At 45.0% G+C, this 26898-nt stretch overlaps 1 protein-coding gene across 7 annotated transcripts in view; it reads left to right on the top strand.

Moving 5' to 3' along the window:
* The window catches only part of RNF152 (ring finger protein 152), a 122569-nt gene extending 97382 nt beyond the window's left edge, over positions 1–25187 (top strand). For all 7 annotated transcript variants that reach the window (XM_086373687.1, XM_086373683.1, XM_086373684.1 and 4 more), the window contains one exon: positions 16875–25187. In XM_086373687.1, coding sequence (XP_086229813.1) covers positions 17020–17634 — 615 coding nt within the window. In that variant the 5' untranslated portion in view covers positions 16875–17019 and the 3' untranslated portion in view covers positions 17635–25187. The remainder of the gene's footprint in view (positions 1–16874) is intronic.
* The last annotated feature ends 1711 nt before the right edge of the window (positions 25188–26898 follow it).

The raw sequence follows: 26898 nt of genomic DNA, 5'->3' as shown, positions 1-26898 counted from the left end.
ATTTACTGTGTTATTAAAGGTACTCGTAAAATAAGAGCAGAATGACAAAAGCTCAGCAATGTGAAGCATAGAAAAGTACCACTTCGTAGTTGAAAATGAATGCTTGAAAAGCAGGCAGGACCTAGCATAGGTGGACTCCATCGAGAGCTGGCTTCTAAAATCCTATCGGTTTTATTTTCTGGCCTGAAAGACTCTATTTTAATTTGCTTTCTACTTACTAAATGAATGCTTATTAAATCAGACTGTTTGAAACTCAGAGTTTGGGTAATTTACAAAATATTAGCTTCCTGGTTTTAGATACATTTTATGAATATTCTAAGAAAGATAAGTTATAGAGATTTTTTTCTTAAATGAAACTGGAACTCTTATAGTAAGTTATTGGTAGGTTAAATAGATTTGAGGAAACAGGGTAGTATCAGTCCATGACTATTTGGTAAACGTAATATTTGCCTTAGTGAACTGGGCTAGTCGTTTTCACCAAATAAGACTTATCAATTACTTTATTTAACTGAGCTGCTAGCTTTGGAAAATAAGTGTTCTGTACTATAAAGGTTCATAGTTTTATGTTTTAAGTAGTTTTGATTAGGTAATATGTCTATACATGTGTGAAAAATGAATGTGTTAGTTGCTTAATCAGGTCTGACTCTTTGTGACCCCATGGATGTAGCCCACCAGGCTCCTCTGTCCATGGGATTCTCCAGGCAAGAACACTAGAGTGGGTTGCCGTGCTCTTTTCTAGGGATCTTCCTGACCCAAGGATCAAACCCAGGTCTCTCTTGCATTGTAGGCAGATTTTTTACCATCTGAGCCAATAGGGAAGCTAGCTTTGGAAAATAAGTATTCTGTCCTATAAAGATACACAGTTTTATGTTTTAAGTAGTTTTAGTTAAGTATTATGTCTATACAGATGTACTTAACACAAAAAAATCCAAATATTGTGACTAACAATACCAACTTCCCTACTTACTCAAGTCCAAAATACTCTAGGATGACTTTATTCAAACCAAAAAAGTATGAAAAGGATATTGCAAAAGGCATTGGTAGAAATTGTTTTTAAGTTTTGGCCATTACTGATTAACTCAGATGTTGTGACTATCAGTTGTTTAAAAACCTGGCTTAAATATTTTACTTCCTCTAGAATCGAATGTATTTGATGTGATGGAGAAAAATTGCAGTAATTCTGTAACAAAACCAGTTTGACTTAAGAATTGTCTGTCTCTGTTAGTTTCCACAAAATGGATTGGATCTTATGTGACCTATATATATATATAAATATCCTAACAGATCATGACACATATATATTGCCACACATACATGCTATATTTAGAATATGTATTTATATTCTAAAAAGGTTACATAATTTTCAAAGTTTTGGAAGTAAATTGTTCTTTATTTGATGACGAGACCTCTAAGCTTTAATATTTAACAAGAATTTTTGTTAATTACAGAAGTCATTTACATGTCAAGTTTTACAATAAAATGAGTTATTACTTTTATTTGACACAGAGATTGTATTTTTACAGTGTTTTTTGCTTTGAAGGTACTTGGTGAGAGTAGGTGGTGAACACTGTGTCCTAAATTGCTAAATTTTTTTCCTCCCAGCCAGCTTAAATGCTTTGTGCACGGTCTTGGGTATAAAGGTTTGGATCATTCATAACTTCACATTTCAGTTTGCCCCTCCTTGGAAAGTTGAATTGTTTTAGTTGAGATAAAACTAGAATGAGTGAGAGTAGGTGTGGCCTTTAATGCTGTGTCATTTATAAAGAAGTGCCCACCATCTAAGGTTGTACCATTTAGAGACGTGTCTGTTCACAGAGGAGCAAGGAGCTCTGATGAGTAAATAAGAAAGGGAGAGAAGCTGAATCCAGCGTTCCCCTGCGTTGATTTTATAATCACAGCCTGGTGTTGAGTGAGAAAGGAATTTACAAGGCAAGGAATGGCTGTGGGCCCAGAGACAGTCCTTATTTGACAATGTGATGCCCTAGTGATCATTTTGGCCCCACACACCCCCTTACGGGTATTTGACTGTAGCTTTTCAAAGGTGAAAAGAATGGGAATACTGTTAAGGTTTAATCTCTATAAACTTAAACATCTGTGATTCACTGTTCTCCTCCCTTGCCTCCATTTTTTCTAGAGGGCCTATTAATGAAAATACCTATTTCTTTGTTGTCTAATAATTGACTTGGTGAAATATAACTTCATATAAATAAAAGTATGTGGTAAAGCTAGTTTCTCAATCGTTGTCTAAGCGCCCCGTGGAAGTCAGGACTCTAGTGCTTAGACAGTTTCAAAATGTAGAGTATACTGGCCGTCTCTGTGGCCTCCAGCCACACCCCTCACCGCCAGCCCCACCCCACCCATTGCGTTTCAGCAGAGCCACGCCCCCCACCCATTGCATTCCAGCAGAGCCACGCCCCCCACCCATTGCATTCCGGCAGCACCATGCCCCCCACCCATTGCGTTTCAGCAGAGCCACACCCCTCACCCATTGCATTTCAGCAGCACCATGCCCCCCACCCATTGCATTTCAGCAGCGCCACGCTCCTCACCCATTGCATTTCAGCAGCACCATGCCCCCCACCCATTGCATTTCAGCAGCGCCACGCTCCTCACCCATTGCATTTCAGCAGCACCATGCTCCCCACTCGCTGCATTCCAGCAGAGCCATGCTCCTCAAAGTTGCTACCTCCATTCAGTGGTCTGAACCAGAAACTGGGCATCTTTCGCTCGTCCCTCCTTCGCTCTCTCCCTTGCTCTCCTCTCGCACTGTACTGCTATCCTGTCTCCAAGTCCTCTTCATTCGCTCTTCCCTTTTCTTCCATCCCCACAGCTTTCATTCCAGCCTTCCCCATCCTTTTCTTTCAGCTGAACTCCTGCCAATTCATCCCCACTGCTGGGAAGCTTTAAAACACACACACACACACACACACACACACACACACACACACACACACACACAGTGGAATAGTACTCAGCCATAAAAAGGACAAATTCTGAAACTTGCTTTAATTTAACTTGGATGGACCTTGAACACATACTTAGTGAAACAGACCAGACCCCAAAGACAAGCATTACCTGATTCCCCTTACATGAGGTCCTACCTAGATAGGTAGTTCCTTGGAACAAAATGCAGAAGAGAGGCTCCCAGGCACTTGGGGAATAGGAAGGTAGGGAGTTCCTGTTTAATGGCTATAGGGTTTCTATTTGGGATAATGAACAAGTTCTGGAAATAGATCATGGAGATGAATCACTTCTATGAATGTACTCAATCTTATGAATGTACTTCATGCTATATTCTTTAGACTAGCTCAACATAATAATAATGTAGTTATGGTTGGGAAACCTCTCTCCCTGAAGCTGAAGCTCCAATACTTTGGCCACCTTATGGGAAGAGCTGACTCATTTGAAAAGACTCTGTTGGGGAAAGACTAAAGGCAGGAGGAGAAGAGGATGACAGAGGATGAGATGGTTGGATGGCATCACCGACTCAATGGACATGAGTTTGCGTAAGCTCCGGGAGTTGATGATGGACAGGGAGGCCTGGCGTGCTGCAGTCCATGGGGTCATAGAGTCGGACACAACTGAGCGACTGGATAACAACTCTCCTATGAAGTCTTCACAAGCCCCCTCACCTCCCAGATAAAATCCAGGCTCTGTGTAGGAGGAAGGAGGGGCCCCTGCCCCCCGACCCCGCTCCCCCGTCTCGGCCCTGCCTCCGTGGGGTCTGCGTTGCTGCCTGCGTCTCGCCGCCCGGTGACCTCGCGTCTCCCCGAGGGGGCAGGCGCTCAGTCGTTAGGACCGGGAGAGGAAGTGGCCTCGGCTCGGGGCCCAGCTGTTTCCTCCTGTCGTGCTTCAGAACCGTGTGGCCACGGTCGTGTCTTACCCCCGCTTCGTCATCCGCTTCTCCGCTGAGCTGGGAGCCCGGGGTGGGTGGTTAGCCAGCGCTGCCCCCAGCCCGCCGCCCTGCGCAGGCCCCGCCTTCTCTTGAGCGCCTCCCGGGACGCGGTCACACCAGCTGCGGGCACCGAGGGCTTGTCGGGTGCTGGCAGAGCTCATTCTGGACGGCCGGTGGGCTGTCCCCGTCCCCTCTTACAGGAGTCCTGGAGCTGCGTGCTGGCACCCAGGCGCTGGCCCCGTTCCTATCCACCCCCATCTGCCCCGCGTGGAACTCTGCCTCTTGCCTACGCTGTGTCCTCAGCTTGGAGTCGAGATGCTGTCTTTTCCTGCATCCCAGACGGACAGGGGCTCCTTCTCCGTGTCTACCCGATCCCCTACCCCGCCCGCCTTAAGCCCAGGTCACACGGTCCTGTAGCTAGGAGCATGGCTTCTTTGCAAGGATGAGCCCCGTGTTTTTCCTTTTCCACCCCGCAAACGGAGAGCAGTGCCTCTTACTCCGTACATGTTTGAATGCATGCGTTTATAGCAGTGCTTGTCACTAGGGTTTTCTCTGTGAAGTTGAATAAACACCTTGTTTTCAGAAATCATGGTCCTGGGACAATCTGAAAGTACCCTCAAAATATCGCTACTTTCCCCTAAGTCAAAACCCACAGGTAGTGCTTTAAATACACAAACAGATTCAAAGATAGAAAGCAGAGCAGTGACTTTAGGGGCTGGAGGTCCGGGTGGGGGTAGGAGGGACAGGCTGGGTGAGGGCAAGGGCCGCTTTGGGTGGTGGAATAGCTTGATTGGCACAGTGGTTTCACAGCTTCTCACTGCTCAGAACTCATTGAACTGTACTCTTAAAACATGTGCATTTTATCACTGATAAATTTTACCTCAAAGTGACTTAAAAATATCAGAAAGCAAGAGGAAAAATCTTTTGGATTTATCGTTTGGTTTGGAAAGATGAATTAGTGATTGATAGCCTTTGGTTGCAGCAGCGTTCAATATCTAGTTTAGGGGTTTGTACGTTTTTCTTTTTTTTCTTACCTTGCCTAAATGGAAAATCAACGCTCATTGAGTTACTGCAGCTGGAAGTAAGAAAAAGCAGAAGTAATGAACAGACTGACAGCTGACTCCCTGTGGCGCTTAATTTTAGTACTGATGCCTTTAGGAATTCTTTGAAACTTCAGTTTGAGGCTTAATTCATGCGATGAATCATCGATATTGAGGGTAGGTAGGGAGACTGAAGCAATAAACACTCTCTGCTCAAAGAAAATCATCTCGTGAATGGTTTTTGAATAGACTTATTTAAAGTGACGGCCATAAAGCCCACCAGGTTTTTAATATGCCATCCTTTTTTCAAATGTTTAATATAGAATGTTCTCCAGGTAACTTGAAGCAACTCTGAAGAAATAAAGGAATTCAAAATAGAGGGGATATATGTATACATTATGGGGCTTCCCTGGTGGCTCAGTGGTCAAGAGTCTGCCTGCAATACACAGGGCTGCAGATTCCATCCCTGGGTGAAGATCCCCTGGAGGAGGGCATGGCAACCCACTCCAGCATTCTGGCCTGGAGAATCCCATGGACGGAGGAGCCTGGCGGGCTACAGTCCATGGGGTCACAAAGAGTTGGACACGACTGAGACGACACAGCACGCATGTATACATACAGCTGTTCACGTTTCTGTGCAACGGAAGCTAACACAACATCACAAAGCAGCTGTGTGTGTGCGTGTGTCAGTCACTAAGTCGCGTCCAACTCTTAGCGACCTCATCGACTGTAGCCCACCAGGCTCCTCTGTTCATGGGATTTTCTGGGCCAGAACACTGGAGTGGGCTGCCTTTCCTTTCTGCAGGGGACCTTCCCCACCCAGCGACTGAACCTTTGTCTCCTGCATCGCCCGCATTGCAGGCACGTTCTTTACCACTAAGCTGCCTGGAAAGCAGTTATACTCCAATAAAAATAATTAAAAAAGAACTATACCTATTAAATTTTTTTCATGTGTGAAAATGGGAGAGTCTTAACAATTACATGGTTTTTAAAAAATTGAGCCAAGACTTTCTTGCCCTGTATCTCCTTCCAGCCTTCAGAGGCCTCAGATGAATGGCTCTCTCATTGTAAATCACACATGTTCTATCTCACTTTGAAGGGATGCCCATGTATTTGGGAAATGTATCCAAAAGTTGAACCATCAGAAGATGCTTCTGTATAGGGCTAGGATTCACCTTGCCAAGTTTAAATTTGTTGAGCTACTGCAGGACGATGCCGATGAAAAACAAGCATTGTATCCAAAGTTCAGACCATCAGGAGGCATTATCGTGGTCTTTGTGAAGTTCCATCAGATGGAGGGTTGTCTTTAGTCTGGAGCTGTCATAAGGAATTCTAGAACCATCACTTATTTGATGAAGCAGTAGAACCATGTATTTCAGTGTGAAGAATGTTTGGAGCCCTAACTGTAAGTTCTCACTAATGGTCTTAGTGGATATTTGCTGTTGGTGGGCCCTACAGGTGTTGGCCATTGCCAATGTTCTTTGCTCAGCTCTTTCCTCCTATTGTCTGGGAATAGTCATTTAAAAGGACAATGCAGTTGTAAAGCTGATACTCCCTTAATGTCTTCCTCAAATAATTATGAAAATATTTTGCATTCTGTGGCTTCACAGAAAACTCAGGTGAGATAGCTCATGTTAGAGCAATAAGCTGATTTGAGGATGGGTGTCTCCGGAGTAATATACTGAATTCAGGGATTAAGGGCAGAGCTGATGAGAAACGATGTAGGCCTGAGGTCAGCAGATGACGTCCTGTTGGCCGGATCCCATCTGTGGCCTGTTTCTGTAAAGGGAGTCTTATTGGAACGCAGCCTCAGCTGCTCTTTGACGTTCGATCTGACTGTTTTGACACTTTGATGGCAGAGCTGAATATTTGCAAAAAAGCCTGCATGAACCCCAAAGCCTAAAAGACGCCTCGTTTGCCCTACAGAGGAAGGTTGTGGGCCCTGAGGTAGATGACATATCATGGGAAAACATTAAAAAAACAAATTGCCTCAAGGTTTCAATTTGTGCTGGAATTTGTGGTTTGGTAAGAAATAGGCTTGGGGATGTGCGTGTGTGACTCGTTTTAAGAAAATGCAGATATTTACATCGGCTGTTGTCGGGGCCTTCAGAGGTTCTCTGTCCCCTGCACGTGAAGAGCAGGGGCCGTGGGGGCCCTTGGCAGAGAGAGGCCTCCACTCTCCAAGATGCTTGCCGCTCTGACAGCCCCTCAATCCTTAACACACAGTCTTGGCCCTCAAGCCATTTGCCCCGAAGGTGACTTAATGTGCTTCCTTGGCACTGGGCTATCTTTAGATTTCGCCTTGCGATACCACCTTAAACTCCGGCATCTCTTGAGCCTTGTGAGCTCAGAGCCGCCTTTGCTATCTGAGATAATGCTGGCACGGGTCGGATGGGGTGCTTAATCAAATAAAGAATATTTCTGTGTCCTTCTCTCTGACTCTTACTCCCCAGTGTCTGGAGTCAAAAGAATAGTGGGCCAGCTTAGATTCCTTGGGCTCCGATATCCTCTCTGCCCCTAACAGGCAATGATAGCTCTTTGCTTAGCCGTTCTGTCTAAGCCCTGTGCACGATCAACTGAATTTGTATGATCACTTGGAGAAGAGTCTCCCTCTAGTGCTGTGTCGACCCTTCCCCTTGGCTTTGGTTCCCAGCTCCTTCAGCTCTCCTCAGATTCTAGGAGTTGAAGTAACTGACCTTTTCCCCTCTGCTCTACCTGTCTGTCTCATGGCATCTTTTATCATTGCATCTCTCCAGGGAGCCTGGGGATCCACGGACAGTCCTTTATATCTCTTCTCTATCTTTGTGACCATCTGCACCTTTCTTTCTTCACCATCCTTGGGTGATCAGAGCAAGTGAAGGTGCAACTGTATGTCTGAAGCCAGTGTTAACCTTGGCTTCTGTATGAGCCAGACAGGTATGCAGGCGTCTCCTCAGGGGACAGTTGGAACCTCACCCTCACCTGGTAGCAAGCTTGGATAACAGGGATATCTTGCTTGAGCTGAGATGGTTATTGATCAGATATAAAATAGTTATTCCTTTGATTATTGCTACAAATCAAAGTTGTGGCTGTTTTCTGTTAGGGTGTTAGCTCTGTTTATACTCATTCATTAAATTCAAGGCATAAAGGAAGAAGCTTCTTTTTTAAAAAACGTTTTATTTTATATTGGGAATATAGGCGATTAACAATGTCGTGACAGTTTCAGGTGGACAACAGAGTGACTCAGCCATACATCTACCTGGATCCATTCTCCCCAAGACCCCTCCTATCCAGGCTGCCGCGTAAAAGTGAGCAGAGTTCCCTATACCGTACAGTAGGGAAGAAGCTTCCAGCGGTTCCTGTTTATTTTAGACGCCCACTGCAGATGGCATTTTAGATGTCTCGTGTAAACGTGCATGAGATCCCTGACAGTTAATATGCATAGTGATCTGTCAGGTATAAGGAGAGTGACTGTAGAACACGCAGCCTGACAGCTCTGTCATTTGCTGAAAACCCACGTGTGGTTAGCAGTTACTCAGGTCAAGGAACTCTCTTCACTAGAAGGGACTCGAGGGTCCATCGAGTCCAGTGTCCTTGGAGGAGAGGACCTTGCACTCACCGAGAGGTGACTTGCTTCAGGTAACCCATCTACTTAAGGGCAGAACTGGAGCTAAACGCTTTCTCTCCCGATTCCTAATAGTAGTGATTGTCTGATAGATACTAAAGCAAACAAACCAACAAAGCCCAGTGCTTATTATCCTGAAATCTGGCTTTAATTCCTAAAAATGTCTTGATTCCAATATGCTTTGATTTTAAATGTTCATCACCAAGTTGTGGATGGGTCCGATTCATCCCTCTTTTCCCTACCTTGGCCTAAATGAAATGCTCCTGAGTAAATACATCTCTGGAGGCTGTGGTTCCGTTTCAGCTGCTTGGTTAGTTGCACTTTTGCAGCAGAAGCTTTGGCACATGGAGGGCGCGGCACCTAGGCTGTGGCCGTGCCCCTCGGGCTCGCTCGTGGTTACCCCGTTAGGCAGTGCCAGCCAGGCTAGTCCCATGGCTGTGTGGCGAGTCCCCAGGTGACCACTGCCTTCTGCTGGGTCTGCTGCTCTGCCCGTTTAGCCAGTGACCTCTGTCCTACCCCGCCTGCCTCTGCTACTGCGGCCAATCTGCCTCCAGCACTGGCACCATCCTTTGCCCCATACCCCCTGGTCACTCAAGACTTGTTTTTTTGCCACACCACATTGTTTGTGAGATCAGAGTTCCCTGACCAGGGATTGAACCTGTGCCCCCTGAAGTGGAAGTTCAGAGTCTTAACCACTGAACTGCCAGGGACGTCCCTGCTCAAGACTTTGAAGTAACCATTCTTACTCTCCAGGTTTTCTGTATCATCAAATACTGCAAACCATGATGCTCATGGGAGAAAACAGGACAACTTTTTTTTAAAGTTTGGGCTGATAGAATTCTCATTTGAGATTTGTTAGAGCCCTGGGATCTACTGCCTTCTCCATGAAGACAGACAGTTGTTACACAAATTGGACTTTACACGCGTTAGGCAGCTGTGTCCTGGAAGGGTTGCTCTCTGCTACCAGAGGAGCAAACGTTAGCCACACACCTGCCACCGCCAAGCCATTCCCATTCTTGCCATTAATCAGAGTGTTTGCCAAGATCCAGTATAACTAAATGGTCTTGCCAGTCAAAATGCCAGATTAAATGGAATTGTAATTATTTTCTCTAATCTCATTTCAAATATTTACATTTTCTTGAATAAGTAAACGACCTGTATCAAAAAGACATGCTACTTTAAGACAGTAAGAAAAGCATACTGCGGGGTCCAGCCCCGGTGGATCCAGGGAATTCGAAGGGGAGATGGCATCGGGATCAGGAAGCAACAGCTTATTTAAATGTTAATTAAAGGTATAAAGAGTGGTTAAATGAGGATAGCTCAGTGAGGAAGTTCAGTGGAGAAAAGAGGCTGAATAATTCAGCCAGAAGGTGAGAGAAAGAACGACATGGTGAGACCAAGTTTCGGTGAACAAGGCCCGCACTTTATTTTCCAAAGTAGTTTTTTATACCTTAAGTTATGCATAGAGGATAATGGGGGAAGGGGTAGAGTCATGCAGCAAGCCAGGCTTCCTTCCTGCAAACTTATCATATGATAAAGTTTAGGTGATTTGCATCATTTTCTGGCCCGGAGGCCTGTTAACATTTTAAGACCCTTTCTTCAGAAAACTTATTTTTCTCTAAAGGTGATTAGTCAGGCGCCACCCTCCAAAAGCATTAGATAAAGTTGCATTCCTACAGGGCAAAGGTGTGGTGGGCTACAACAAGAAAAAGAATTAACTCAAGGGTCCAAGGTTACAAATATTAAAGCTACTACTTACATTCCTGAATGTAATCAGTACACTGCCAGGGACACAGTAGGTAAGGGATATGGAAACTTAGCAGCAAACATTGGCCCAACAAGTGAAAATCCCTTCACCAATACAATTTCTAATCAATCTTTTAACTGCTCAAAGGAATCTGTATTTAGACAGTTTAGAACATCTTATGCCTCTCACAGTTGGGAGGCTCTGAACAATCACATGTGGCCGGAAGAACCTATTCAGGAGAGAGATGGTGGTAGGGGACAGCCCCCCATAAAGTCAGAGGTGTAGGTGAGAGCACAAAGCAGTAAAGTAGGCAGACTGGTTTTGGGGGTAGATGCTTGAGAATTTCCAGGGGGACTCCTGAGGCTCGATCCCGCCTTTGCGAATGCCGAGCCTCCTTCCTCATGACCTTTGCCACGGGCGGAGTTCCTCACGCTGGCTCCCGGCAGCATACAGTGACTAGTTTAATCTCTGACCTTGAGGTTTTTTTCAGTGGGACCACTGAATTTAAGATCCTCATGTGGACCGCAGATGGAACCATCAAGGCCAGTCAGATGTAATCCGTATCAGCTCATGTCACAGTGCTGGGGAGAGGCTTCATACTTGATGTCACGGTCGCAAACCTAAGTCACAGTGTACGAAGAATCGTGAAAGTGTAAGCAGGGAAAAACTGCCTGGATTGTAGCTGGCAGCTTCTGTATCCCAGAGTTTCATGTTTGAGGGTTTCGTATCTGAGGATACAGAGGGCCAGCATCCTGCTGCTGCTGCTAAGTCGCTTCAGTCGTGTCTGACTCTGTGCGCCCACCAGGCTCCCCGTCCCTGGGATTCTCCAGGCAAGAGCACTGGAGTGGGGTGCCACTGCCTTCTCCGGGCCAGCGTCCTAGGCCATTTTAAACGAGGAGCTTGAGCGCTCGTGGATTTGTTTCCTCCTCCATTCTTGGATTTTGCGGCTGAAGCGACTTAGCAGCAGAAGCAGCAGCAGAGGGGATTCTGGAGCCAGTCCCCCACAGACACCGAGGGACGGATATATTTTATCAGCTTGTTTTATCCTTATGTGCCTGGACTTCTGAAAGCCACTAAACTACAAAAACTCAGCGTAGAAGACCACCCACTAAATTCATGGGAGCACTTGATCACACCCACACTTTAATAAAGATGCTTAAAATTATGTAGTTTTTTAACAAGAAGAAATTTTCTTTTGTGAAGATACACTGGTATCGTAAAGCACCGCATGTCGGTGGACCCTGAGCAACAAGGACGGTGTACACGCCGTCTGGTTCTGGCATTTTCCCTCCAAGTCACACCTTCCTCTGTTTATACGCATCCCAGTTTTTTAAGCGGTTTTAAAACCAGGGCATGAATTAGCTTTGAGTTCAATGATGATTCAGGGCCTTTCATTTGTATATTGTGCAATTGACATTATTTATGAGACTGTTTTTAAGTATTTTAAAATTAAGGCGTATACTTTTTTTTGTTAGCTGCTGTGTGCAACACACAGGGATCTAAGTTCCCTGACCGGGGATTGAACCTATGTCCCTTGTAGTGGAAGCTCAGAGCCCCAACCACGGGCTGCCAGGGAAGTGTCAAAACTACTGTTTTATGAAGATATGTTGACTATGAGTTGTATCTTGTAAAACATATTAGTTTGAGAAGGCCCTCCCTTAGCTGTTATTCCTCTTTTTGTGGTCTGTCTGGTTGGTTTCTATTTTATTTTTAACCTTTGCATTCTTTCAAAATAAACTGTAGTGACATTTAAAACTCATCCCAGCGTATTTCAGCTTGTACCTGTGCTCGTGCATTCTGCCCAAACACTCTTTCCTCTGGACTCTGAGTGTTTGCTTTGAGCGTCGCGTCTCGCTCCTGTAAGGACAGTAATGGCCAAGACAGGCTGCCTGTGGTGCTTGTGTCTCCTGTGCTCGACTGGGAATTTTGAGTCTCTTGTGTAGCTGATGTGGACCTTATTTTTTTTATAGTTGACTCACATCTTTTGGGTTTATGAAAGGAAGAAAGGGAGATGAAAGAGAGAAAGAATGATTCATCTTTAGCTTTGGTCCAGAACCTCATAAATCTTCTTCTCTTTACCTAACTAATCATCATCATTACTAATTATGAGACAGGAAATAAACTGGAATTCAGTTCGGGCTGGCTTCACATAGAGCAAATCAGCGTATAAATCAAGAGGCTGTCCTGTCATCAGAAAGACTTGAAGAGCTGAGCAGAGAGGGGAGGAACTGTTTCCCCTCTGCTTTTGTGTTTGGCCTCTGTTTTAAGGCCTACTGTTGGATAAAGTTGGAAATTTTAACTTGGATATGTTGGAAATTGAGTCGTATAATCTAATCTTAAGGGAGCTCGACACCAATTAAGTGAATGTTACTTGGAACATAAATTCATGAATAAAGTGCATGTTGGTTTTGTTGAAAAACGGTCGTGTGGCAGGTCTTGGGGCAGAGCCAGGGGACTCCGAGCCTTCCTCCTCCCTGGGCTGTGGCTCACGGCTGCCCTTCAGGGGCCAGGAGTGCCCTGGGCAGATTGTGCCCACACCTGGCAGTGTCCAAGTTGGAAGGAAGGAGGCATTGGCACCAGGGCTCCCTTAGCCCTTCACTGCCTGGCCATGCCTGAACTCGCCCTTCAGTCACAAACCTTCAGCCGTGTGTGTGTGTGTGTGTGTGTGTGTGTGTATGTATCCTGGTGGCTCAGACTGTAAAGAATCTGCCTGCAATGCAGGACACCCAGTTTCAATCCCTAGGTCAGGAAGATCCCCTGGAGAAGGGAATAGCAACTAACTCCAGGATTCTTGCCTGGAGGATCCCATGAACAGATGAGCCTGGTGGGCTACAGTCCATGGGGTCGCAGAGTCGGAATCGACTGAGCAACCGAGCACTCACACACTCCTCACAGTCTCAGGCTGCCTGGAACGTTGTCGTCTGAGGGACATGCTGGGAGGGGTCCCTGGGTTTCCTCCCTCGCCACCCCTGTTCTTCCGTTCAGCCAGGCTTAACAATAAGTGCTCCCTAAGTGCCTGGCTGCAGTCTGCTGTGTCTGTCTCTGGTTGAGATCCCTTCTCTGGAGGTGCCATCTAGCTCTCTCAGGCCCGGTCCTGACTTTGCTCTGCAACATCAGACCCATGTTTTCAGCTTCCTTTTGATTCTTTAGCATCTTCCTGAGTGTCTGATTTCTTACACTGTCCCCACACCTCAAATGGAGTCCATCCCAAACAGGACTCATCGTGTTTCTCTCCACCTTTCCTGTTTCTCTCGTGTCTGTTTCACCCTCCTCTCTCTCGGCCTTTGCCTCTTCCCCTTACAACCTCTTTGTCAACGTGGCCAGATCCCACCTGACTCCTGTACGAGCTGTCAGCACTTTTGATCTCTTCATCCTCATCACCACTGTTGACTTCAGACACACACACACATGCACACACTCCTTATCTCTTGTCTAATATTACAGTAGCTTCCCAGCAGTTCTTTCCAGTCTATTGACCGTGGCTCCCTGATGAATCCCGCGTCTTTGGCACTTGGGGCTGTCCACAGTTTGTGGTCTGGGGCCTGTGGCTTGGGCCTGGGTCCACTCACCTCTCCCCTCCCTGTGGGCTCTGCTCTCCCCAGCTAGACCTGCGGGAGGGTGTGTGCAGGTTCTGTGTGAATTTTGTTTCTTTAAAAGGCATCCAGGGACTTCCTGGTGGATCAGTGATAAAGACCTCGCCTTGCAATGCAGAGGGTGTGGGCTCGATGCCTGGTCAGGGAGCTCAGATCCACATGCCTCGCAGCCAAGAATCCAAAAACAGAAGCAATAAAGGCTTTAAAAAAATAAAAAGTCAAAGGTGTCTGTATCAAAGACCTACGCTTCTAGCCTAAAACTGTGAAGCTCTATCTTAGAGATGGCATCTGTAAGTTACTCTTGTGTTAGAGAAAACCTAGCCAGTGTCACAGCTAGAGTACAAAAGTAACTCTGTAATTAATTGTTCACCCCTTTTCCTTTGCTCATGCTGGTTTCTGAACTTGAAAGTAGCCTGCCCCTGATTTTACCTGTCTAAATCCTCTCCATAATCCAGACTTTTCACTGAGCCTCTTTGATTGCTCCATCCAGCTCCAGTGAGGCAAGCGTCACTATATTTATAACTATTTAATTGCATAGCTGTTTAAGTACCTCTAGTCTGGGAGTTTCTTATGGGTGGTGACAATGTCTTTTGTTACAAAGGACAAAAATAACTACCATAATGCTTGACACATGGTAAATATTCAATGAGAATTTGAATGAATAAATGAACGGAAGAGAAAATACGTTCATGAGTTCATTCTTGCCTAACTTTAAATAGCTTAGGAGTGCTTTTTGGGTCTGATTCATCTTATTAATCTATCATGGCTAGTATTGTGTTTTTTGCATGATAGATACTCAGTAGATATTTATTTTTTTAATTTCTTGTTTCAGTTTTATTGAGGTATAATTGACAAAATAGATTGTAAGACATTTAAAATGGACACTTTAAAGTACGGAAATAAGTATGCGTTGTGAAAGGACTCCCCACATCTCATTGATTAACACATCCATCATCTCACATCTTAATCTTTTTTTTCTTTTGGTGAGAATATTTTAAGTTCTACACTTAGCAGATTTCAGTTTTTCCGCAACTATTTCTTGAAGTAGTGGATAGATGAGCTGCTGCTAAGTCGCTTCAGTCGTGTCTGACTCTGTGCGACCCCATAGAGGGCAGCCCACCAGGCTCCCCCATCCCTGGGATTCTCCAGGCAAGAACACTGGAGCGGGTTGCCATTTCCTTCTCCAGTGCATGAAAGTGAAAAGTGAAAGTGAAGTCGCTCAGTCGTGTCGGACTCTTAGTGAACCCATGGACTGCGGCCCACCAGGTTCCTCTGTCCATGGGATTTTCCAGGCAAGAGTACTGGAATGGGGTGCCACTGCCTTCTCCGGATAGACGAGCAGTTGATTATAATATGCACCTTCTGAATGCTATGTTACTATATTTTATTTTCAATAATTTAAGTCCTCTTACTACAGCAAAACCAGTCCATCCTAAAGGAGATCAGTTCTGGGTATTCACTGGAGGAACTGATGTTGAAACTGAAACTCCAATACTTTGGCCACCTGATGCAGAGAGCTGACTCATTTGAAAAGACCCTGACGCTGGGAAAGATTGTGGGCAGGAGGAGAAGGGGACAACAGAGGATGAGATGGCCGGATGGCATCACCGATTCAATGGACATGAGTTTGGGTGGATTCTGGGAGTTGGTGATGGACAGGGAGGCCTGGCATGCTGTAGTCCATGGGGTCGCAAAAAGTCGGACACAGCTGAGTGACTGATCTGATCTGAACTACAGCAAATATTTTAAAATGTTTCTCTTTTGATTGTCAGCATTAATTTTTATCAGTGATTATTTCTGACTTTAACCTTTTTCTACATTTTGATTTTGATCTTAAATCGTAATCACCGTGGAGGGGTGTATTCATAATTTCACAAAGGAAATCAGAATGAAAAAGAAGGTTCTCTTTTTAAGAAAAATGTGAAGGAGGTTATCTATATTATTAGCTCCTGCTTCTGGGTGTAGGTGGCATTCTAGGACTAGCAATTATTTCTACAACAATGGTTGAACAGTTTTTTCCAGAGTCATCATGGTTCCATTCAGAACACATAATTCGGATGCTTTCAATAGGAAATGGTGTTGGGCAGCATTTATTAAAACATTTGATGGATTCCTTAAACTCCAGTTAAGTTGAACTAAGTTATCCTGCCTCCTGTCAATACCAGAAGGCTAACATTCTTCTTCTACTCTTTTTTTTTTTTTTTGGTGAAGGCTGTTTGCCAGTTTTCTTTGACAATAATACTTGATTATAATCAGTGAATTAATGATAATTGCTTTTGGTCCTGTTGATGCAGTCCCAAATAATCATGAAATTAAAAGAACTGACTGAAACATACTAGTGATCCTGTGTATTTTTGTGACCTAAAGATTCATTGTTGTTATTTGGCGGTTGTTTTGACTCTTTTGAAAGCCATTTGACAGAAATTGCCTTGGTTCAGGAGATTTGGTGGGAAAGATAACCAATACCTGTGTGTGCTTATTTGGTGGTACCATTTTAATAACCGGTGAGAGAGGAATAGTCCTAACCCACATCCATCCAGTGAGCTGGTTATGTGACGTACCTAGATTTGTAGAGGTGCCTGTATCTGGCAATGAGCACTTACAGGATGGTGAGCAGAGTCAGGAAAAGGTCAGAGGCGCACAGGAAAGAAATTTAGGAAATGCTAGAAGCTTATTGGAAATGAGAGAATTTCTGCAGTATGTTTAGAAGAACAGTTCAGAAGAACAATAAAACAGAAACAGCAGGCTCCCTCTGTAGAACATTTGGGGGGCATTGCATACCCTGTAGAGATGCTTGTTTCTTTAGAAATAAGAAAAGTATTCGAGGAGAGGACTTGCTCACTCATTGTCCACTGGACATCCCAGGACTCTTCCAGTCTCAGGAGCGGGAAACTTGTACTCGTTTAACCCGACATCCAGACTTTCGAGCAGTGAAATACATCCATCTCGGCTTGCTGGAAGTAATTCACTTTGTGTGCGTTTTTGTTTCCTTCAGAAATGCGCGAGCCTGAGTATGCTGGAAGCCCGTGAGCGCCCCGACCCCCCGGCGACTGCGGCGAGGCCCTCCGGAGGAAGCGCGCTGAGCGGCGGACTCTGACTCGGGATCGGCCCGGCCCTGCCCTCGGCGCCCGGCGCTCGCCATGGAGACGCTCTCGCAGGACTCGCTGCTGGAGTGCCAGATCTGTTTCAATTACTACAGCCCCCGGCGGAGGCCCAAGCTGCTGGACTGCAGGCACACCTGCTGCTCCGTGTGCCTGCAGCAGATGCGGACGAGCCAGAAGGACGTGCGGTGCCCCTGGTGCCGGGGCACCACCAGGCTGCCCCCGGGCTTCTCGGTGTCGCAGCTGCCGGACGACCCCGAGGTGCTGGGGGTCATTGCCATCCCACACGCCTCCGAGCACACGCCGGTCTTCATCAGACTCCCGAGCAACGGGTGCTACATGCTGCCCCTGCCCGTCTCCAAGGAGCGCGCGCTGCTGCCCGGCGACGCGGGCTGCCGCCTGCTGCCCGGGGGCCAGCCGAAGGCGGTGGCCATGGTGAGCGTCCCCGCGGCCGAGCAGCAGCCCCTGCAGCCCGCGGCCCCGGGCGAGGCGGCGGCCGAGGAGCCGGAGCGGCGGGGCGCGGCCAAGAGCTCCACCTGGTCCGGCGTGTGCACCGTCATTCTGGTGGCCTGCGTCCTGGTCTTCCTCCTGGGCATCGTGCTGCACAACATGTCCTGCATTTCTAAGCGCTTCACCGTGATATCCTGCGGCTGAAGGGCCGCAGGCAGGGCTCCGTGGGGGCCCGCTCGGGGCTGAGCAGCTGTTGGTGGGGGGATCGCGGTGAGAAGGCGGGGGCCGCTGACCCCGGGGGGCCGGGTGCTGGCCCCCGGGCCCTGGGCCGCCATTTGATTACCCGAAGTCAGACACGAAGGGCAGACCCGCGGTCCCAGCCCGAAAGCAGGCGGAGCCCTCGGATCCCTGGTGGCGACAGCTTCGAAGACGGTTGCATGCATCCTCATAATCACCTATTAAACGGACTGTAATTTATCATTTCTCCAAATCATGTTACAAGATAGACCTATTCTACTTAGACGTTAAACTGTTGGAAGTGCATACCATGTGATCTTCTCTAAATGTGGTAGATTAAAACAAAGATGCTCTGCATACAAGTAGAATTAAACCTGAAAATCCATGTAAAAATTCAACTGCAACATGAAGTGCTGGTTTCTTTCCTTTTTTTGAGAAAATGAGACCCTGTCTCCATTTAGTTGTATGACTTTTTATACCGTTTTGAATGACACCCAAAGTAAAATAAGTTAAGCGGACAGTTATCTTTTCAGGAACACGTCTGAGCGAGCGTTTCCAATGTGCTGTGTTTGTCACGTACCTTCTCTTTTCTTCCCTTGCAATTAGAGCTCGATTGTGTTTATTAAACCGAAGGCCCGACAGGGGAGCAATAAACTGAGTAATAATGAGAAATGCCTAATCCCACAGGAAACCCACATGCCAATTTTTCTCAAGCCATCTCACAAATAAGAATTTTAAATGTAAATATTGTGTATTTGTGTGTGTGTGTCATTTGATTTACCTCAGGTCTTGAGTCTTTTCAGAAGAATCCCAGGACTGAGACTTGTAGGCGTGAGCGTGTCCAGAGTCTGAAGCGGTGGCCGCCTGGGCCCCCCACGAGGTGTCACAGACGTGTCACTTCCATACTTGCTCCTCTTCTGCGTGTTCAAGTCCTGTATTCTGTAAGGCACAAACGGAGAATACAGAAGATTCTGTCTTTTCTCCCAGTTTTGATGTGTTCTCACAGCCGTGAGTGTAGGTAACTGCTAACAAACCTGCACTGGCATTTTAAGACAGTCCGTGGTTATTTCCTGAAAGAGATGGCTCCACGAGAGTTCAACCACTCCACACTCCAGTTTCTTCTTGTGGGCAGAAGTGAGATCTTCTCTTGTATTTCAAGATATGTTTTTATTGAGAAAAATGGCAAGGTGAACTAGCAATTCAATTCACATTCCCAGTTTAAGTGGACCAGTTCATCATAAATTCTCAAACGTTCTTAAATGTTTAATGGCCTACAGTTGCTCATGAAGAAAGATCTGCTGGTTTTAAATGATACATTCTATGCCTGAATATGTGTGCATTCAGACATAGCTGTGCGCTTTACAGTTCTAGTTTCTTTTATGGAATTCATGAAGCAAGTGGTGCGTGCCAAGCCCCCCCGCCCCCATTCACAGATATGTCCATGTTCCACTGAATTCCTGAAAATGGGACACAAAGATAAGCAGTGACTGCCTCCAAAAAGTAAGGCTAGAAATAATCCTTAAGACTGAGGTAATTTAATTACCTACATGCTAACTTTCACCTCGGAGAAGGCAATGGCACCCCAATCCAATACTCTTGCCTGGAAAATCCCATGGACGGAGGAGCCTGGTGGGCTGCAGCCCATGGGGTCGCTGAGGGTCGGTCTCGACTGAGCGACTTCACTTTCACTTTTCACTGTCATGCGCTGGAGAAGGAAATGGCAACCCACTCCAGTGTTCTTGCCTGGAGAATCCCAGGGACGGGGGAGCCTGGTGGCTGCCGTCTGTGGGGTTGCACAGAGTCGGACACGACTGAAGTGACTTAGCAACTTTTACCTTCAAGCAGCACAAAATATGCACATTAAAGTTATGGCATTAACTGAGATAAAATGACAGTATAATGAATGAATCCCAAGCTAATATTCATTGACATGAGAATTTGATATAAAAATATGAACTCGGGTTTTTCAGATCTTTCAAATTCGTCATTAGCCCTTTAGGAAATGTATTTGAAATCTCAAACTAGAAATTAGGTTAAAATGCCATTTTATTGTGTAAGCTATTGGGCATTATACAACAAATAATCTAGGATTTGTTTGGTATTAATAATTTAGGTATCATATTAGCTGAATACTATCCTCTATTACGTAACCTAATATACTGTTGGGTTAGTTTCAATTTCTCAAACTCTCCCAGGCTGCTGTGATGCATGTCTGACCTAATTTCTATTCCTCTTGGGGAAAAAAACCCACAGAAATGTTACACTAAGGATTCTGCATTTCAAATGGACTTTACCCTTGTAATGTTAAGTCATGCCATATTCAAATTATTTTTGTGAATGATATCTACATATGTTTATGTCCTATATGAAATGACTAGCCCTGGAGTGTAGTGTGATAGAATTCTACATGGTCTGTAGGTTATATATAGACACTGACATATGTGATGATGCAGTGCCCTGTGTTTCTTAGCACAAACCCATATAGTACAAATGTCCACATACTTTTTACTTAAAATCCCAATTGCAGTTTAGCAGTGCAAAATTAATCGGCTCTATGATAGATTCTTGACATTACAATTTAAGGTACAATAGCAACCCAAATCAGAATTTTTGTGTGAGTCTTACTGATGTAAAGCCATTGTGGATTCTGCCTGCAACCCAAATCAGAATTTTTGTGTGAGTCTTACTGATGTAAAGCCATTGTGGATTCTGCCTGCTAGTTATTTATTTGTGTACCTGCGTATCAGCGTGCAATCCTGTGTGTGAGTGCGCGCATGTATGCGACGTCTCAGCCTGCCGGATAGAATCTTATAGGCTTAGTGTTGTTTAATGTTATTTGGCATCCACTGCTCTGGCCTCTGGCACTTACTCGTGACCCTGAGAACACGTCTACCCCATGTGACGCAAGCCCAGTGACACCATCAGCCAGAACTCACAGTTCACATCAGTGAAAAAACTCACAATGGAAAGCACAGCAAGTCGGATCTGAAAGCAACCTCTGGTGGCTTGATTTTTTAGATGACTCCCCTCAGACCCACAGAGCTGCAAGACGGTTTGTTCTGCAGCAAAAGGGGGACCAGGACTTTGCACGACGGTTTCCTCCTGCTCCTTCCTAGACCTGTCGCCATCTCTGCTGGGCTACGATCTCCTTTCAGGGTGGATGAATACCCTTTACTAACTCAACTACTGTTTAAGGTCTTTGTTTTTGTAGATTTATATATTTGTTTTAGTTAGCATCTACCTCTCTGGGAAATGAAAGGAGGGTTGATTTAGGGATGAGTATAGACAAAGAGAACATGCGATCTGAATTTTTTGAGTTGCAAAACATTGATTTCCCCCCTGCCTCCCACTTTACCTGTAAAGGACAGTAAGTGTTGTATAAATAGTAAACTATAAGAAGCATGGATTTTTCTTTATTAATGATCTTGACATAACCAAGAGAATGCTGAATATGCTAAGTAGAGTGAAGTATGCTATCAAAAAGCATTGTTTTTGGAAAATTTTGTACAATGACCTGGGGCATAGGTTGTGATGAAAAGGCAATAGGTTCTCTGTTCCAGTCATACTTTATGATCAGAAACCTATAAGATATTTCCTTTAAAAATATAGTTAAGTTTAATCTTGCACGTGACTTAAGAGTGGTTCCCTTGATGGTTAAACCTTGTACTGGTGCAGCCCTTGGGATCTTCATGATTGGCGCTGCTCAATAGAATGTTCTGTGATGCTGGAAATGTTCTAGAAGGTATGCTGTCCAATACAGTAGCCACACTGGTTACTGGGCAACTGAAATGAAATTAGTCTGAATGAGGAACTGGATTTTGTATTTTAAGTTAATTAAATTGCTGCCACTCATGTGTGGCAAGTGGGCACCATTATCGGACAGCAGAGTTCTGGAGGGCTGTGCCATGGGATCTAGCGTCAGGGTGTTAGTGGAGTAAACAGCAGGTGGAGAAGACAATTTGTGGTTTAGTGACATGCAGTTGGCTTAAATTTTTTTTTTCCTTTCTGGGCTTAAAAATAAATGGTCTCAAGTATGACAGTAAAACTGCATTGATTGCCCTTTGGGGTCATTACTTAGATACTCTGGGCCAAGGAAAACTCAGTGAAGCTTAAAAGAGTGCTTGATAAAGCCCCTTTTCTGGGATCATTAGCTGCATGGGAATCTATTGTCCAAAAATAGTAAGTAGTTAGACAGTAGCTGTGAAATGTTTGACCTGCATGACCTGTACTGGGAAACTGTGTTTAGGGTCTTGTGGCCAAAAAGTAAATGTTACAGAAAAAAAGAAGAAAGCCTAATGAAATCCCTCTTCACTTTCAACATCTTACTCAAACTTCATCACTGCATTAGTAAGGTGTGAAATATAAGAGCAAGCCTGTTTTGCAATGTTCACAGGCAGTGTTTTTGTTTGCCCTTGAAGTCTGCCAGCTCGTCCTTGTATTTGAGGGGGGCATAGGTGGGCATCGTTTTTCAGATGCCAGACTAAAATGTAGGTACTATTTTTAGAGTGAGATTTGACATTGTTTTAGTCTTTTTTTTTCGTCATCACTGAAATAATTGAAGATTTGAATCCTTGCACAATGACACTTTGTTTGACATTAGGAAAACATCGTCCATGGAATGTAAAAACCTGAAGGTTATTAAAGTTACTAAAATTGCTTTTTAAGTGAGTAAAGGGAAGCAGAAAATTCAATTTGAGATATATTTTCATTGATCAGACTCTTCCTGATAGTAGAGTATTTATTCCAGTCTAGATTTTGATTTAAAGAGCTCTCATAGTTTTATTTGAAAACTTGCACTATGTCTAAAGTGGTTAGTCTGCTTTTTATTGTCCAAAATAATGTTAATCAAATGCATTTGTTTCAATTTAGCAGATTTTTTAAATATAGAACTTGTCAATGAGCGAGACTCTTTAGTTTGTCCTGAAAAATGATTACATTTTTTGCCCAATAATAGATTTTCTTTAGACTCATGAGGAAATTAGAGGTCCAAAGATTATTGGTATGGGAGGAGTGAGATGCCAGTGGTTTGAATTTCTGTCTTCTCTTAGAAAAGTGATGCTGCCAGCTAGTCAGCATTTTGTTTCCACACGAGGCGTGTCATCAGTCAGTTAGTCTGTCATCCTGGACCCAGAAGGAGAAGCTGTCCCTTACCGTTTTCATCATTCTCAGGAAAACGTTACCCACAAAGCAATCCTTACCAGAACGGGAACTGCAGAGAAGAATGAGGCAGTCAAGATAATTCAGTAACTGTTTGAAAGTGATAGTCTATTTCAAGAGATGATGACCAGTTGCGGAATTTTGTTAAACATGAAACATTTCTAAAAAAATAAGTGGAAATTCAAGCCATTGACTTTGCTGACACAACTGATTCACTGTATAAAGATATATGTCTATACATACAGGATAAATATATGCATATATATAGGCACACGATTTAGCTGTAACTGAAGCTTAAAAAGTCAAGTAAAATGTTTGTCATGTTTTCCAATGTGGGTTATATAATGTTGAATTTAGGTATTAATTTTCCAACAAACGCTATAGGCCACATCCATTTTGTCAAACCAGCTATCTTTGGAGTGTCTATATAACTAAGCTCTCGAGACTTCATATATATGAAGAGGTGAGTTCTACCATATGAAGAACATTAGTGGGTGGGACATTTAATTTCTGTCTTCCGAATGACTTATTTTTTGGCTCTGCTCAGTTGGTCGTGAGTAGAGCACCATTATTCTTGAACTCTTGCAATATGGCTCCATTTTTCTGCACAAGTTTCCTTGCACAGTTGGGCCAATGATTTTTTTTTCAGGATTCACTGCCTGGGGTATCCCACTGTCTATATCTCACTTATGATGTAGTGGTGCTTGAAAACACTCATCTCATTAGCTGGACTTTATTATTCTAGTCTAAGGTTTTTGATACTATTCATATTATGATCTTTTTTAGAGACAATCAGTAATATTTGGGGCAAAAGTACTGAGGGGTCTCTTGAAGTCTGCAACAGCATGTATTTCTGTTTGTTTTTCTGAGGTATGTTCTCTTATAGCTGGCCTGGTTCTTCTAGAACACTGCTGTAAGCTCATCATGGGGTGCAGGGCTGGTAGCCCCTGTGAAGGTCTTCTGTGATCTCCGTGGGCTGTGTTACTGGATTATTCTAATGAGAGTGTTCCAAAGGGAAGCTCAGTTTTTAATTTGACATTTGCATTTTGAGAATCCAGAAGTAGACATTTGGATATGATGGCAGTGAAGGAGCATGGGCTGAAAAAGGAGGAAATAGATGAGGCAGGTGCCCCTTAAGGGGAACAAGTTGAGGCAACTATGTCACCTCTCTTTCGAGAGTGGGAGGACACAAGAGCTGGTGTCTTTCACTGTGCTGCAGAAAACTCCCGGTTGCATTTTCCTGGCTGAGAGACAAGCAGACTTTTAGGCAGGCCCTGTGTGGTGGCGGTGGGGATGTGACCTTGAGTCTGTAGCAAAAGAGAGGCAGGCACGCCCAGGAAGTGAGAAGACAGTGGCACAAAGGGAGGAAGCCCTAGTGAGACTATAGCTCCTAAGCCAAACAGAAGCTGAAGGTCAGTCGTGGCAGAAACCAGCTGAAGGAAGAATACAGAAGAGTGGGAATTAACTTAGCCAAGCACAATGCGTCGTTCCAGTACAGCCCAGCGAACTCAATTCAGGATGTGTCAACTGAAGACATGGGAAGGTGCTCAGCTGATGGGAGCGTCGGAGGAGGCCCTACTGGGTGTCAGGCGGCAGACCATACAGTTTCAGGACCTGCTCTCGGGATGGCGGTTCAGTCATGACGGACAAACTCCAGTGATGTCCTCTTACCTGAGGAGTGCGGTGCCCACGCCTGTGGATGTAACCTGACTTGAGTAGGTTGATACTATTGGGAAGGCTCATTCAAGAACATTTCGGTTTCTCTCCTGGTTGTGGTCATTTATCATATTTTATTCTACCACTAGTTCCCATTTCGCTCCATTGGCAGTTGCAGGAGGCTGGTTTCAGCCTGGGATGGTTACACGCTCCCAGCATAAGCCACACAGCCCCTTGGACGGCTCCGCTGGTGGGGTTCCTGGCCTTCTTGATAACTAGTACTCCAGTAAAATGGCTAGATGAATGCTGCTCAGAGGCTGTTAACGCAAGTCCTTTACCTGTTTCATTTACAGTTCCATGGATTATTTATTTTAGAATCTTTTTTCAGGGGCCAAACAGCCCTACAGATAAATGAGCTGCTGGGCTGTGTAGAGAATATTGTCCAAATGTTGCCAAATACTGACTTCATAAGGGGGATATCAAGCTGCTGTTTATCAATCTGAATGTCTTAAAAGCATTCTTGCTTGCTCTCTCTGTGGTAGGTGGTGTCTTAGCAAGTCCTGAGTTTTCCAATGAACCCGATTTTAATATGTGGTATTTTTGTACGCCGATCTGGTGTCTTGTCCTTTGTATATGCGGTAATGTTGATTTTATGACTACTGTTAAAACACATTTGCTATGATTAAAATTCATGAAATGATTTCAAATAGACTCATGTGTTGGTTTTCTTCCCCTCAACCTCACGAAGAGAGAAAAAAAAGCTGGCTGGAATTTTCATCATCAGAGACTCTAAGAATTTTAATAGACTTGGGTCATAAAGCAACAAGGAGCTCCTGAGCCAAGGATTTTAAGTGGAGGTGACCTTTAAGTGGCTCCTCTGAGAAGCTAAAGAATGCATTTTAATGAGTAAGTCCAAGTGTGTTTTTGTGCAGTTGGGGTTTTTGTGACTTCTGGTGGCCCCACCTTCATCCTGTACCATTTAGAAATGATGCTGTTTGGACCATCTTTATGTACCTTGTGCAGAACAATTTCATGCAGGTCCCTGTGTAGTGAAAAGTGCCACGACCTGGTCTCTTGGCTCTGTGTCTGGAAAAGCACCTTTTAACACATTTTCCCAGTGATCAGGACCCTGCACCTTCACTGTCGAAGGTTCAGGTTAAATCTTTGCTTGGGGAAATAGGATCCCACAAGCCACCAAAAAACAAAACAAAACAAAACAAATGTTTTCTTCAGCGGGACAGACGGTGTTTGAAGAGCCTTTTTTTTTTTTTTTTTTGATAAAAAGCATTCTGACTGAATAACTCAGTATCCTATCAGTGAACTGCAGTTCAGTTGAACAGGTGACCTAATTAAGGGATTATCAATGATCAGGTATGCATGAATGCTAGTGTTGCTATGCCCTGGCTCTCTGGGAAATTTAAAAAGTGATCCTTATTAAGTTTAAACTTGAGAGATTACTGTGCTTCAATGTCCATTTCTTGTACCAAAAAAGCAAGATTTTTAGAGAGTCCAGATGTTTGAAAGTATAAAAGTTGAATTAACATATTTTAGAATTTCTGGTGTGGAGCTCCCTGATCTCAAACAGAGGGTGTGAGCGTGCGCGCACACGCGCGCGTGCGTGAGCGTGCGTGCTGGGGCCAGCGAGAGATTGCTTATTGTTGTTAGAGCCGCTTGCTCTTGCTTGAGCTTTTGTATCAGCTAGAGAAAGAGTTGACTCGAAGAGGGCATTGAAGGCATATAAATGCTCTTAGCTCCTCCAGGAGTTTGGCCAGGACTGGGTCCCATCTGGAGTCTGATCTAGACTTCTCCGCAGACTTGATGGGGTCCAGGGCAAGGCAGAGGGGATCACGGGAGAGCCCTACATGTGCGCCTCATCTGGGGATAGCCCACGCCGGCAACCTCTTCTGATGACACGGTTTGGGTGGCCCGAGTGGCCTGCCTGCAGGGGCAGGACTGGAAGGACAGGGTGGGCCTGCGTCGGCTCCAAGACCCTTGCCGTCCTCACCCTCCCGTTGTGACTCGAGGGGACTGAGTGTGAGAAGCCCGAGGTCCCAGGGGCACGGCGGGAGCGGGGCCGGGCCGGTGTCCACCACAGCCAGCCTCACCTTCAGTCCTCACGTACGTCACCCCTCCAGCTATCAGCCACATTTCCTGAAATGAGGGCCTGTCCATTTGCCACTGCATTGGTTTTCTCAATACTTTTGTTTCCAGGGATGATCCTTGCAGGAGGATACCGTGTCCAGCGTCCGCGGTGGAGCTCACGGCCACAGTGGTGGGGGTGGGGAAGGGACTGACCGGGAACCAGACGAGCCGCTGCTTTTCTTTCTGTAGGTTTGAAAACTTCTGCACAATTTTACTTGACCCAGAAAGTGACGCAGCTGTAATCGGATTTGGCCTCTCTCATTCCCCAGACGTACT

The sequence above is a fragment of the Bos grunniens genome, chromosome 24 (assembly GCF_055505025.1).
Source record: "Bos grunniens cultivar Pamir isolate PY7600 chromosome 24, Bosgru_T2T1.0, whole genome shotgun sequence".
Classification (NCBI taxonomy): domain Eukaryota; kingdom Metazoa; phylum Chordata; class Mammalia; order Artiodactyla; family Bovidae; genus Bos; species Bos grunniens.
Note: the sequence above shows the minus strand (reverse complement) of the source record. Positions and strands in the feature narration are given on the sequence as shown.